Here is a 15,802-nt window from a genome sequence, read left to right as displayed (position 1 = left end):
AGGGCATCTAGACAGCCGGTTATGTGATATAAGCTGGACCGGAAGTGCGTCACTGGAACGCAAGGTGGAACGCACCGGAAGTCCCTAGTAGAACGGGTACACAGTCAGCTAGGTACTGCATCTAAGTTGGACCAGAAGTGCGTCACTGGAACGCATGGTGGAGCGGACCGGAAGTCACGCTCCGGCCGCGCTTTCTGCTTTTTTCTGCTTAGTTAATCACTAAATACTTAGTCCATCTTTTACAAAACAAACAGAAAGTTAGGACAATGGCCGCGCTAGATTGATACTGCTGCCAATGGCAAACACCAAGGATCACCCTTATCCTCCACAAACACTCCAAAAGTCTATCTTTGCCTAATCTGTGCTGCACATCTTGTGGGGCACTCACCCTATAGGAAGTATGGCTAACATATACAGAAATGCCAGCATTAATGTTATACATTGACTTCCTGTCATTGGTTCAGACAGGAATTGACCTCATACTCAAAGGGGTATATAAGAGGCTCCTTTTGAGCAGCCAGTACACTGGCTCTCTAAGGACCTGTGCTACATAGCGATTTCCCTATTGAGATAAGGTTGCACCTTGTCAGACTCCATATATGTCTAATCCAGTGGTAGCCAACTCTAACCCTCGAGAGCTACCAACAGTTCTCATTTTCCAGACAACCTAGCTGCTGTACAGCTGCACTCATTAATCACTGACACATTTTAAAAGATTCACAGATGGAGCTAATTAGCTCATTTGTGATTATGTGAGGAGACCTGCAAAACATGCACTGTTGGTAGCTCTCGAGGACTAGGGTTGGCTACCCCAGGTCTACCCCAGGTCTTATCCAATTGTATAGATGTTTTCTGATGTTAACTTACCTTCTTTTAGTTATATTGGAGACAGAAGTTTACAGCCAAATACATTTGATGTCTAAAGTGATTCATGATCTTTTTGGAGTTTTTGTGTGCAGCATATGTAAAATCGGCATGTTATAAAACTTTATTTCAAACCCTTCCCTCCCAATCTGGTTATTCAAAACCCATGATGTTTTTGCTATTCAAAACCCATTATATTATGGTTATTAAAAAAAGCCCATTTTATTTGTAGGCGGCCTTGAAAATTTCTGTCGCATTTAAACAACATCTTTCAGCATCTTGTTGGAGTTTTGTGTGCAGCGTATGTGAAATCGGTATGTCTAGTCAGGCTCAACAGCCCTAGCGCTAGTAGTAGATTTAATGGTGAGCCATTTTAAAATAAGAATATTAACATCATTCAATGTAGACCATTTTTGAATAATAAAAAAATTACAATTAATTTAAACATTTATTTCGGGCAACTGGGATTAATTTCCGCCTCTGCTTGAGGATGCTAGAAAGATGAATAATAATAATTGTCACTCCCTGTATTTCCGGCATATTCATATGGATTTCCAGATTATTTATATAGAATAATAGATGTTTTGCAAATTAAGCTGAAAGTTGCCAGTGCAGTCTCACAGCGAGTCTGACAGCATATTTACACTGTTCTAACTTATCAATAAGAAAATGAATAATGTGCATGGTGGCTGTGCCACTACCAATTCTTAAAGAACTGGCAACCCCATTGCCAAGGGGCCAGTCCTGATAGCCATGCAATAACAGCCACGGGTGGGGGGGGGGGGAATTGGGATGGGTCTCTTTGTCTCAGGTTCCCAAGCCTGTATGTGGGTCTCTTTGTCTTTGGTTCCCAAGCCTGTATGTGGGTCTCTTTGTCTTTGGTTCCCAAGCCTGTATGTGGGTCTCTTGGTCTTCGGTTCCCAAGCCTGCATGTGGGTCTCTTTTTGGTTCCCAAGCCAGAGCTGTTGCTTTAAATCATTGCAACAGAAATGTCCTGCTGTCCACCTTCAGCTAAAAGATCCTCAAAGAGCTGGATGAAATATTTGGGATCAGTATGGAAGCAGAGCATATTTGCAGTCATTAGCATGGTAATAGACAGGCAACGGCTCAAAAAGTCTTCACTGGAGCTGAAGATTAGGAAATACCTTATTGGGTAGGCGAGCTGACTATCCATGTATGAATAGGCTATGTAGGTACGGCTATGGGGTCAAATTTGGCCCCAGCCTATGCCAACACATTCATGAATTGGTATAAAGAAGAAGGCATTTTCACACAATATGATGCCAACATCATGTTTTATCGAAGATTTATCGACGATGTGCTGGTGATTTGGAGAGGGGATATTTCGTAATTTCTCATGATGGTAGATTCATTGAATGTCCTAGACTCCCCCATCAGATTCACCACCTGTGCAGATAATGAATCTGTCAATTTTTTGGACTTAACCCTGTTTCTGAAAGATCAAATGCTTGAATTTACGCTTTATAGAAACCCACTGCCCGGAATATGCTGCTCTGGTCATCCAGTCACCATCCACCGCATCTAAAATCCAGTCTTCCTATCTCCCAATTTGTGCGGGTCCTCAGGAACAACTCTGATGAGTCAAGAGCCGAGACACAGATTAAGGAGTATCAGGAGAGATTCCTTAACAGAGGATATAAAATGACCACCTTATTGAGATGCCTCACCAGGGCAAGGGACATTGTCACCATGGACCATAAACCATCGAAGACACTAACACCTGGGAGAGTTATTCTCAATGTTACATGTGACACTAATCTAGCTGTCACACAAAGAACCATCAAAAAACATTAGAATTTGATCCAAACTGATCCAGTATTTAACAAAATACCAGCTGACCCACCATTGTTGAGTATCAACAGCGGCCGTAATTTGAAAGATCTTCTTCTGCGGCCAGATATGAGACCTAATGACGGGAGCAGAAGAAACTGGCTGAGTCAAGCTAAAGGCTGTTACCGATGTCTCGGTTGTACCGCTTGTAGGGCTATGCAAACTGGCAAATTTTTTTGTCATCCTCAAAGCGGGAAGAAAATCTACTTGAGACACCGGATAACCTGTCAGCTGGATCACATTGTATATTTTTTGACTTGTCCCTGTGGACTTTTATATGTCAGAAAGACTATCCGCACATACAGAGAGAGAGTGGCCCAACACAGGTCATCGATTCGTCTGGCATATGAAACGGGAGTAACCGACAAACCGGTGACCGCACACTTTCTAAAGTGTCAACATCAAATCTCGACACTAAGAGGAATGATCATTGATTGGATTCCGCCTCCACCTAGGGGGGGCGATAGAGGACTCACTCTATTAAAAGCTGAATCACGGTGGATTCATAGGCTGGAGACCTTAGCACCAAAAGGCCTGAATGAGGTCAATCACCTTTCAATCTTCATATAAAATGATTATGCTTATATCCGGATCGATTGCTTGCTTTGTATATATGATGAAGAAAAAATGATGGGAGTATAATACTGTAGGTTATATGAAATGAAAAAAATCCTTTTTTTTGTATTGGTAGCCATTGGTGGCATTTGGCATATGGTCTTTTTTTATATTATATGCATGTATGTATTGTTTGTGGTGGTAGCACGTTGCACTTTAAATAATAGATATGGGTGGCCCGATGCAGCTGGTTGCAATGGTTACCCGTCAATTTGCTTATGATAAATTAATGTGTATTAATGTGATCATACATTGTTGTGTAATAATGGTTGCTTGGGGCAGCTTGATGCGGTATTAATATGCTCTATTTTACATTAGAGCTTAAGTTGAAGCTGTGGCGCCGGCTATTATGATTAGCGGCGCGTGGACGGCTAGATGCGTTCCAGTGCCGCACTAGATATCCGCCGCGAGGTCCGGGGCACTTGTTTATGTTGTAAACTTCCGGTAATATGCGTTCCACGGCTGTGGAACGCACGCCGCGGCTATAATGATTACATTGGTAAGAGCTCTTTCAAGCTGCGCTCCGTGATCGGAGTACTGGGGGCGCTTTCAACATTGATGTAAGTACCCAGACATTATGTAGCGTTTATGCCCATGCATCCTCTAAGTAATAGTTGTGATACCCTGAAGGTTACTTCCGGGGCGGGTTACTCTGGTTATTAGCTGCTTGGGTATTTAAGCCCTGCCAGGCTGGTGAGGGATAGGCTTCACACTCTTTTGGTGGTCTTGAAAAAGGTCCCTGCGTGGACCGAAATGTCGACACGTTGCACTATGTGTGAATAAATCTCTTTTTTGGATGATACAACAGCCTAGTGAGTGCTCTCTATAAAATGGAAATATATATATATATTTTGCATGTATGTATCCTGATGACGGGGAGGCTATCCCCGAAACGTAGGTCACTTGCCATGTGTGTAAAACACGTTTAACTTTCTGCACAAGTCTCCGAGTGCCGCCTCCAGTTTTTTGTTTGTATGCACAGAGCGCTGCTCTGTAGGAAGGCACCAGAGCTCAGTATTCCCCAAGGGGGATCCAGCAGTGCCGGAGCCAGAAGTCTTGGATATATGTGTGTGTGTGTGTGTGTGTGTGTGTGTGTGTATTGTTATTGGTTTTTTTTTGTCACAAACATTTTTGACAGGGGGAGCTAAATTTATAGATACGCCAGTGACAGGGCTTTACTGTTGCCAGCTCTCAGAGCTGATTTCCTGGAATTATTCTAATGCCCAGAAACCTTGGCAGCTAGCCAGTGCCAAGCATGCTGCCAACGTAACTTCTCCTTTGCATTGAGAATCTGGCATTGAGCTATTGACCCTCTTGCATAAAAATCACTCCGGTTTAGAACATCCTGCCATATTTATTAGATAATGATGTAATTTTTATTATAGAATGTAAGCTATGAAGTGGTAAAATAAAATAAAAAAAACAAGAACGACAATTATTGGTTGCTATAAACCAGGCGTGTCCAAACTATGGCCCTCCAGCTTTTGTGAAACTACAAGTCCCATCATGCCTTGCCACAGTTTTGCTATTAGTGAATGCTGAAACTATTGCAAGGCATGCTGGGATGTGTAGTTTCACAGGGGATGGAGGGCTACAGTTCGGACATGCCTGCCATAAACCATACAAATGCAGTTGTGTGCAAAGGCTGTAAACACTGAAAGGGTGCAATTCTCTAGTATTAAAAAGAAAAACAATTGCCTGAAAAATGTCAAACCCCGGATGACTGAGGGTGGGATGTTCTAACATCCGCAGCTCTGTTTCGCCCCCCCTTCACCGGCCACCACATTCTTAATGATCGCATGTGCTCTAACATATGCGATCATTAATGCAAGGGATAGCTTTTACGATAAGAGCTGTCCCTTGCGATGCGGCGCTGGTCTTCCAGTTCTGAGACCCGAGAGTCCATCTGCACATGTGCAGAGCACGGTATCGGCCGCAGGGAATGCTGGGAGGGATCCGTGACGGATCCCTCAAACAGCGTTGCGGTAAGAAGCCCATAGGCTTCTGCAGGGATTCCCGCTGCAGCGCTGCGACTGCAGAGGGGGGACAGAGCATACAGAAATGCAGTATAAACCTCGATAACAGGGTTTTTACCACATTTCTGCTTTAGAGAATCTCCCCCTGGGTGATTAAATTGCTAGAAGAGGATGTAAACCATAAAACTTCCGTGACTGGCTGGGATTAGCGGGAGACCCAGGATTAGAATTGAACTACTTGAAGCAATTGGCAATCCCTTGTGAACACCAATATTCATAATATTTTTGTGATACATCAGTTTCACTTGGACTCTATTCCACAATATTAGGCAACTTCTCAGAGTGTTCCAAAATAGGTGGGGATGTAGTTGGCATCCTGACGGTCACAAACCGGCGGTCAGAAGACAACATTGGAATCTTACCACTTCAGAAACCCGACACTGATATGCTACCATTTACAACCCCGAAAATAAGAATCCCGGATAGGGTTAGGCTGCGGGAAAGGAAGCATAGGGTTAGGCTTTGGGAGGATTTGGATTAACCACTAGGGGGAGGGTTAGGCTGTGGGAGGGGAAGGTTAGGCTGTGGGAGGGGAAGGTTAGGCTGCAGGGGGGGGAGTGTTAGGCTGTGAAAGAGTTGGGTTAGGAGGATGTGTAAGGGGAGGGTTATGGTTAGGCTGTGCAAGGGGAGGGTTAGAGTAAGGCTGTGGGAGGTGTTAGAGTGTGGGAGGGGTTAGGCACCCGGGTGAAGGTTCGGCTGTGGGAGTGGACAGTTAGGTTGTGGGTAGGGAGGGTTAGGGAGGTGGTAAGTTGTCACGGTAAGCTTACATTTCAAAAAGTTTTTGTGGTCTTAATGCTGGCAGCAAATGTGGAACTTTTAGGACGTTACCTTGCAATGTCACCTGATGGTCTGTGAAGTGTGTATTGGCAGTGGTTGGGGGCAGTAAAGTGAAGTTTTGCCTAGGGTGCTAAGAAACCGGTTCTTGACAGTACTAAGAAAGATGAAGCTTTCTTAGGAGCCAGCGGCATAACTATACACTTTTTACTTGCCGCAGGCAGGTGCTGCACGAGTTGCCCGCCAGCAGAAACGGCTCTGCTTCCCACTACAGGTGGAAGGGAGTGTCAGCGCCTGGCACCCTCAAACAGCCGCAGGGTCTGTGGGGGCTAATGCTCTGCCACTGTTGGGTCTGTGCATGGGTGTAAGATTTATTTATTTACAGTTTCTTTTATAATGCAACATATTCAGTTACAATATAACTTAACTTTAGTGACCGAATCAAGAGATAAACCCCCTTACCTATCGGAGTTTGGCGCTATCTGTACAAGTCTTTGTGCTGATTAAACATACTGCATGTTGTGCGATTGCTGATATTGTCTTTAAAGACAAATATAGATGTCATCATTATCAACCGATTTCTTTTATGAATACCCACGGCTATGATGATACATTCATCTTCATTTATCAGCTTGGTCATTTTTTCATATCCAAAGCAATGAAACAGCTTGGCACTGGGGGAGAGTAGTAATTAGGCTGATAATGATGGCAAGTCTTTGTTAGAAACAAACCCAATCAGGTGAACATAGCTAGGTTTGTTTGTAGCCTCCTTAAATAAATATGGTAAAGATAGTAACCTATGGATTATTTGTAAGCTTGAGTTCAGGCTTCTTACTTCCGTTCAATGAGCGGCAATGCATTGGAGTAACATAGCAAAGTTTGTAAGGGCCCCTATTTATCACCTAATGCTTACAAATGTATACAGCACATGATACTTGGACAGGCAAAGTGGGCCCCTCTCAGCTCTGGGCCCCATAGCAGCGGCACCACCTGCAACTATGGTCATTATGCCCCTGCGGCAATGCCCATATTTTATTGCCGTACATATGTTAGCCCCAAAATCATACATTTTAATAAGCACCTCTATGGGTCTGTGATTTATTTTGTGTCTGCTATCGTTCCAAAATCTTCTCAAATGTGTTACTGCCCATCGTTAAAACAGAAATTCAATAATTCTATGCTTTTATTACACTCTGTTTTCTTAAACACTGTTATTATTTCTGCAGATGGCGTTAGTTTGTTGCACAAGGTACTAGCCACGGCGTATGAGGCCTACCCTTTGCAGCAGGTGTTTGCCAGAAGCAGCAACCTTTTTGTTAACTATGACTTGCATAAAAACATTACAAAATGGCTGAAGATTCAGAACAGTGATGGAAAAGTGATTTCTTCTAGAGAATTGTTTTGATTTTATAAGTTTATGAATGCAATGTTGACAGAGAGAGGGAGGACAGCTAATTAGTCTCTACAATATGAGAAATCACCTGATAAGAAGGCCACGCATGCGTAGACCCCAAGGCCATTGAATCTTTCCAGTAACAAGAGAGTTGGGTGTTAAGTGAACTGTGACCGTATGATTGAAGCAAAGCTTGCCAATAAGACTCAATGCTTATGATTAATTAATGTGAGTAAAGTATAAATATCAGAGCTAGAGAAGGAAAGGGCAGGTAGTTGAGGAAGAACAGGCAAGCACCTGTAAGGGTTATAAAGTAATTGTATATAATTCTGCGTTATCACCAGCAGGGCTGGCTCTTCCACTAGGTGGCTCTCATTACGGATGACTATGAGGAATACATGCTTGGTGTACTTAATATAGGTGGCGGCTGATTCTGCAGGTTCACATCCTGAGCCCCCACTTTTGGCTAAATCCTATCCCTTTTCCATATGCTCAGATGGGGAACATCCACGAGTTGGGATGTGGTGCACTGCCACCACATACCTCCCAACAAGACCTTCTCCAGGAGGGACACAATGCTCTTCTTCCGGACTTTCATGTTAACTTATAATTGCCATCACCTGTGTTTACAGTTTAATTGAGAAGAAAAGTGTTTCACCACAGTTGATGGCAATCAAACATTAAGAGAAAAGCCCCACAACAGAGCATTGTGTCCCTCCTGGAGAGGGTCATGATGGGAGTTATGCCACCATTGTAACGTTGGGACATAGGGAGGTCAGTTGACCATCGATGGTTAGCAACCACTGATGGTCTGCTATGGATTCAAGGCGGAGTTCCTATTATTGCGGCGGAGAGCCAAAGATGCCTTGACCACATTTTTATGTTCATCGCGCATCGCTTTTCCCTGCCCTTCTTTACTGATTGGCCAGCTGCCATTGTCTGTTCCTAATTCTGCTATTGAAGCAGAGTGCCGATGGCACCACGATGGAGACAATTGATTATAAAGCATTCAAGGGGCATTCCTACGTGAGTAATATAGGCTATTGTCAATATAGCTGCCTAGACATGGCCAGCCTGTGTGGGTCCCAATATGTCACCACCAGCACGTGATTCCCACTTCGCCGCTGCTTACAAAGAAACGGAATATGGCGGAATAAGAGCTAACTCCAGGACTACATTTCCCGTCAGGCCGCGGGGAAATACGGGGCGTGGCGTGACGCCGTGACGCAGATACGTCGACGTATTCCAGGACGTTGCTGTGGTAGCGGCGGGCGCCATGTTGGGGCAGACGGGAAGCGTTTAGGCGGCAGGTTCCGGCCGCTCATTGTTGTCCTCAGAGCCGGGTGTGCTTCGGGTGTTCCCCGGCTTCCTCATGCCCAGGGACCGCGGGCGGCGGGAGGAGTGAGGTCACCATGCCGTTGTGAGTATTCGGGGGGGAGATGTGACGTCATTAACAGGCTCCGTGCCGCCAGCGCTGCCGCATCCGGGGAGCGCAGTGCCCTGTGTCCTTGTAATGCCTCTGCCTTCGGCTCCCGTGCTACAGGGCGGTGCAGACCATATACCATGGGTGCACACAGGGCCCCTGCATCCATACTGTATAGGCGCACAGTGTATGTGTGATGGTTAGAGGGTATAACCATACAGGCCACAGGTGCATAGGGTGCATTATCTTCACCTGGATGCTCAGTGCAGGATCCACATATTCTACGTAATTTTACAGAGTGTGTGTGTGTGCATAGTGTTCCTGCAGTCACTGTGTATAGCAGTGGTGGTTACCATGCTATTACCTACAGGGTACCTGCAGTTGGATACACCTGATGTCCATACCCAGTGGTTGCATAGGTGTATTACTGTATTCATGGCTAGGCCACCTCTGGCATTCACCTGCTGCAGGAGTAAACATCCCAGCATGCTCTGCCACAGTTTTGCTATTATAGCCTGCTATAACTGGGGCAGCGCATTCTGGGATGTGTAGTTCCACAACGGCTGGAGTGTCTCCAGTTACTTGATTCTTGTATATTAAAATTTTTATGTTTTAATTATAAGGCGACCCAAGTGGTTGGCAGGGCTGTACATATGACAAGTTAGAACAATATAGGTTATACAGAACTATACATTACAGTAAAGCTGGGTACATACTAGTAGATAGAACGACCGATAGATCAGGCAACGTGTTCTCCATACATGCTGCCTGTTCTGTCAGAACTGACATCCCAAATGGGCAGGTGCATTTGTATGCTCCCACCCACTGAGCTGTCAATCATCGGCGGCTCCTGGCCGGGCTGTATAGGTGGTTGGCGGATCTCCCCTACACCCAGCATGATGCGCTGATGTATCTGTACATTTAAATCCGGCATGGTCGATATATCGGCCAGTGTGTACGCACCTTAACTGAAAAGGTAAAACAAAGCACAATTAACAGAACAAATTCTCATACACCGTACAGCATAAATGTAATGAAGCAATAGCGTTGTCCACATGCTACCATGGGCAGGTTGTCCTTGGTATTTATTACTAGTTTATATAGCGCGTACATATTCCGCAACGCTTTCCAGATACTATAACATCAGTCCCTGTTCCAGTGGAGCTTACAATCTATATTCTCTAGTACATGTACACGCACATTCATTCTATGATTAATGGGAGACAATTAACCTACCAGTAGATTTTTTGGACCGTGGGAGGAGACCGGGGTACCCGGAGGAAACCCCCGCAAGCACTGGGAGAAAATACAAACTCCACACTCATAGTAGAGCTGAATGAACACGTGAGAATAGAGGGGGGTATCGATGGTAGCTGAGCAAGTATATATTGTGATAGGGTGGAAGTGCCAATTTTAATGTCAGGTTTCAGTTGGTCTTCTTTTTTAATTCTCTGATCATTCCCTGCTGTATCTCCACAATAGTATCACATTTTGTGGAAAGAAAAACAAAGGTGCGGCTTGTGTGCTTTTTCCATCATAGTGTGGCCTAACTGATCTATGCACTATTTTTTCCCCTGTCCTCTTGTTATGTCTGCTCGAGTAATCTATTACAAAGATAATCAACCATTGTGCCTAAGGGGTTGATGAACCAATCAGTGAAAAGGGGAGACGTTGCCCCTAGCAACCAGATTCTACTTATTCAACTAGCACCTTTGTAGAAGATGATGGAATCTGGTTGTCGTGGGTGACCTCTCCACTTCTATAAACACACACCTTAGTCAATATAGCCCTTGGAGTCTATTTCATGATTTTGGATAGGTAATGCCTAATCTAGAACCAGCCCCTGCGAGCTCATCTCTACCCTATGCTCTCTATGTTAAGCTGTGACCACTATAGTCAAAATTGCATAATGCAAATCACACCATGCTATGCATTTCCCAATCCCGATGCACAGCCCCGCGGAATAGAATGTAGAAATAGACTGCGCCGTACAGTCTATTTTATGCTCTCACGGAACGAGGACCATGCTGTTGAATGCAGCATGGGCCCCCACGCCCTTCCTATCTGATAGCCTGCTTGAAAGGTCTAGTCATCGTCTGTGTTCTCTCTATTGGGAGATTGACAGATTGCTCAGGAAACATCGCTGGTGCTGGTTTGTGTGCTGTGCGATTCGGTGTCGCTCACAAAGCTCAACTCGCCCTGTATGTACGGGGCATTCATTTACATACAATTTTATGTTTTGTATCATATGTAATTTATCATTGGTTTGTGCAGTTATTACGGTTTTTCTGATTTTTGGTCGTACTTTGTTACGACTGGTGTAGGGATTTGGGATGTTTTGCTCATCTGTATGAATGTGGACATAAGTTGTCATGGCCAAGTTATACTTAATTGTATGTCTTATACATACCTGTTATTATTCTACCCATATTTTAGGTATTTTTATTGTAGTGTTTGGTATTTCACAGGAATCATTTTATATAGAGAAAATACAGACAATTTCTGAGCAATTTCACTAGACCCCTCAAAAAATGCCCCTACATTGCTGTGTGTGGCCCTGCACATCACTATCTCCCAGTGATCAATAAACCAGAACTCTGGTTATTAATCGGTCAGGGCCAGTGTTCTTACCGGAGGCCCTGACAGTTGGGATCCCGTCAGTCATTTACCCGACGTTGGGATCTCGACTCTCAAAACGCCGACAGAAGGGTGCCCGATGGTCACCCGCTATTTTCACTCGACCCCCATAGAGGGAGAATAGAATCGGTGGCGAGCCTCCATGCCCGCAGCGTGGCGTGCGCAGCAATCCCGCAAGGGTCTTTGTTGCGCTCACCATGCTGTCTGAGTCTGGGCAGTCGGGATCCCAATGTCTGGCTGATGACTGTCTGGATCCCGACTGTCGGAACCCTATACCAAACCCCCCTGACAGATCACAGTGCTGATATATCGCTGTTTGCTGAGAGATCATGCTGAAGCGTTGTGAGCAATGTAACATCACCCAGAAAGCTTCAGCATTGCTATACGTGTAGGCCCCATGGGGGGGGGGGTGCAGATTGGATGGACCAAGAGGTTCTCTTCTGTCAAACTTGATGCAATTGTTTTTTTTTTTCTGCAGATATCTGCTCTGCGAGTGCCACATGGAGCAATTCAGTTGTTGCTCTGTTTAGGCGCGTAACAGCACCGTTCCCATCACGCCCATTAACTAGGTTTTTGTCTCTTGACGTCGCTAAAATTTAGGCATTCACCCGACGTCGGGATCCCGACTGTCAAAACACTAGTGTTCCTGCTAGGCTGTTTTAGCGGCCCTGCCCGATTTTTAAAGGGCAGAATGCGCCCTGCCCCTCTAGCAGAGCCCCGCTAAAACAGCCTGCCCGCCGGAGTGCATCGGGGAATCCCAGCGCCGCCATAGATTGCGGTGCACGGCACTTTCCCGGCAGCTCGGGGACTTAGTTACGGCCGGGCACGCCCCCTTCAGTGATGCGGCGGCCCGGGCACACCCCCATTTGTGACGCTGCGGCCCGGGCGTGCCCGGTCCGCCCCTCCAGCGCCCTGCACCGTTTGGTTCCTAGAAGGAACACTAAAACACCGACAGCTGGGTTCCCGACGGCCACCTGATTTTCCCTCGTGGGGGCCCACGACCCCCATAGAGGGAGAATAGAATAGGTGGCTCGCGTAGCCGGGATCCCGACTGTCAGACCCCTATACCACACCTGAAAAAACAGGGGGTGAAGCAGCGCTTAATTGTTCTGAAACAACTGGACTGATTTTACACACAAAAAAGTACATTTTATTTAAAAATACAAATATAGTGACCATTAGTGTTTATAATTGACACTGCAATGCATGCATTTGATCGTTCCAAACGGTTCCTGTTTAAAAATGTGTACTGTCCGTTCCTATTTTGCCCCTGTTTTTAGATAGGTAGGTATATATTTACCATCCACCATGTATAATATGCGCAGTCCCGCTCTCCTGTTCACCTGTATTTAGTGTATTTTAGTGTATTTAGTTGGTCCGGCTGGATTCAGTTCACCATGGAGGGTGGCTTGGCGGTATAGCTGCTTTGCTGGTGCAGTCTGGGGCTGGTCCGGGTCAGTTAATATGAATGTATAGAATAACCCTTTATTCTATACATTCATCTGGACTGACCCAGACTGCACCAGCAGTTTGCACCCCAGCAAAGCAGCTATACCACCAAGCCACCCTCCATGGTGAACTGAATCCAGCCGACCAGCTAAATACACCAAACAGGAGAGCGGAACTGCGCATATTATACATGGTGGACGGTAAACATAAACCTACCTATCTAAAAACAGGGGCAAAATAGGAACGGACAGTACAAATTTTTTAAAAAGGAACAGTTTGGAACGATCAAATGCATGCATTGCAGTGTCAATTATAAACACTAACGGTCACTATATTTGTATTTTTGGTACTTATGTAGTATCTGGGCGTCCGATTTAGAAATCGCATCGCATGCGACCAGATCGTATGCGATGCGATGGTCAAGATTTTTCCATAGGATTCAATGTTAAAATGGTCTGAGTCCATTTTAACATAGAATTCAATGGGAAAAAGGGGTCCTTTTCCTTTCCCCACTATCCAAGTGGGCATGGAGTTGGATATAAACCTGTGGCGAGCGTAGCGAGCCACCGAAGCGTGGCGAGCGGACACAGAATACTTTTTAAGAAATATGCGTCCCCTCGCGGGGCTCGCTGCGCTCGCCACGCTATATAAAATAAACTCTATATCCACTTGGATAGTGGGGAAATGAACAGGACCTTCTTAACATTGAATCCTATGCAAAATCGCATCGCATCTGATTGTATGCCTTAAGGTAAGGCATACAATCACAAAATCGGACGCCCAGATACTACATAAGTACCGTATTTTTAAATATTACTTTTTAAAATTTACTTTTTTGTGTGTAAAATCAGTCCAATTGTTTCATCTTTTTTTCTGAACAATTAAACACTGCTTCACCCCCCATTTCTTTTTATGAGTTTCAGTGGACCGTCTATTCCCCCCCCCCCCCACACACACCTTTTTTAGCAGCTGCTGGTGAGACCGCTTCTGTCAAGCGCCACTACCACCCCTAAGGGTACAAACATTTTGCAATTTATGCAGCCCTTTAATGTGCTGGAAAAATATATATATATATTTGTAGTGTCGGTGATGGTACAGATCCCAGAACAACATACATTTAAATAGCTCGATCTAGCTATTTAAATAAATGTTTCATACAGAAGAAAAATTTTGATATTTCTGTAATGTGAGTTTACAACTTAAAACCTGTAATGTGAGTTTACAACTTAAAACCTTTCACATTGCAAATGGTGGGACGCACCCAGGATATGGACTCTGGTTCATATGGGCAGAAACCAGGCATTTGCAAGATAAAACCGGGTTGCTGGCGCCTTCGGGGGGGCGAGGGAGGAAGCAGCACTTAGCGCTGATGCTGCCTTCTCCCTATAGTGTGAACGGGACCAGGGTCGCATGGCCCGGGTTACCCATTCACACTGCCCAGCAACATGGGTCCGACCCAGGAATAACCCTTCGTTTAACCTAGGTCGTATTGGCGTAAAGGCCCTTTCACACCGCACGGTGACAACGTGGGTCAGACCCGGGTTATTTGTGCTGTGTGAAAGGGGTACATGAGTCCACTTCCCTGTGGTATCTTGATCCAGGAAGGATTGGTATAGAGCGTTTGTTTATTTTTTTTAAATATTGGAGACTGTTGTCTAGGTAACCACATACCAGTATCCTCAATGGGGGAGGGGATTGATAATTCTACTAGAACTGACCTTGTGGAAATATTTGTCCAAAATGGCAAATTTTTGGCAGTTTTCTCTACACAAATCTAATTTTGTCAAATCGCCACTTATTGCATTTTCCCATTTAGTACAGGTTAAGTGTTCTTTATCCGGATATCTGTTATCCGAATTATTCTGAAAACCATAGTTTTCGGAATGTACATCTGACATCTGTGACTGGCACTACTGGGGACATGATATTTAACTGGCACTTAATATGTGCAAGAATTGCTTAGCATTCAAATTCAGTGCCTGAGATAATACACAAAATTTGTTTCATGTTTTGAACCCTTGTTTCATGCACAAATATATAGTCAAAATTTAACACAAAATCTCAGCATGTACACAAATTACAATAATAGAGAGTACACGCAGTGATACCCCTTTCACACCGCACTTGTTAAACGGTATATTGCCGTTTTTTTCCCCTTTCTAAACATTTAAGGCTGCAGTGGGAAAGCGCCAGAGTTGATTTACCGGTTAAAGATAACCGGTATTTCAAAACATTTAAAAAGCAGAGTACTACACGTTTCAGAGCCGTTTTTTATGCAGTGAGAATGGCTCTGAAACGGTATTTAGTAAAAACAACAGATTCCAGACCTGTGACAGGCTGTCCCCTGCATGCTGCCTTGAACCGTGTTCAGGGGATTAAACGGGTTGACTGATGTGAATGGTACTTAAACGGTAATCTACTGCAATATGAAGGCTCAGACCCGATGTAAAAATACCCGTTTTTGAACCGTTTTGGCAGTGTGAAAGCGGTATGAGATATGCACTCGTTTTCTATTCGATTTTGCTTTTTATAAGTAAGCTTTTAGCAGCATTTGATGCAGATTCAATCCAATACACATTCACGTATAGTGGAAATCGAAAAGAAAAACTTGCCAGGCAAGTGGAAGTAGAAATTGAACGGCATATTGAATGCCAGATCTGACCATGTGTACATTCCTTCAGGGTTTTATGTTGTAAAATTTTAAGGAAATGATGGTCCTGTTTACAAGTCATGGATGATGTTTTAGCTTTTTGTTTTCTA

The 15,802-nt window shown here is 44.6% G+C and overlaps 1 protein-coding gene across 1 annotated transcript in view; it reads left to right on the top strand.

Moving 5' to 3' along the window:
- Positions 1–8,778: 8,778 nt before the first annotated feature.
- PAPOLA (poly(A) polymerase alpha) overlaps positions 8,779–15,802 on the top strand; it is a 31,808-nt gene continuing 24,784 nt past the window's right edge. Inside the window, exon 1 of the mRNA XM_083166755.1 lies at positions 8,779–8,953. Coding sequence (XP_083022881.1) covers positions 8,946–8,953 — 8 coding nt within the window. The 5' untranslated portion in view covers positions 8,779–8,945. The remainder of the gene's footprint in view (positions 8,954–15,802) is intronic.

This window comes from Crinia signifera, chromosome 12 (assembly GCF_055691185.1).
Source record: "Crinia signifera chromosome 12, ASM5569118v1, whole genome shotgun sequence".
Lineage (NCBI taxonomy): Eukaryota > Metazoa > Chordata > Amphibia > Anura > Myobatrachidae > Crinia > Crinia signifera.
This window is presented reverse-complemented; position numbering and strand designations above follow the sequence as displayed.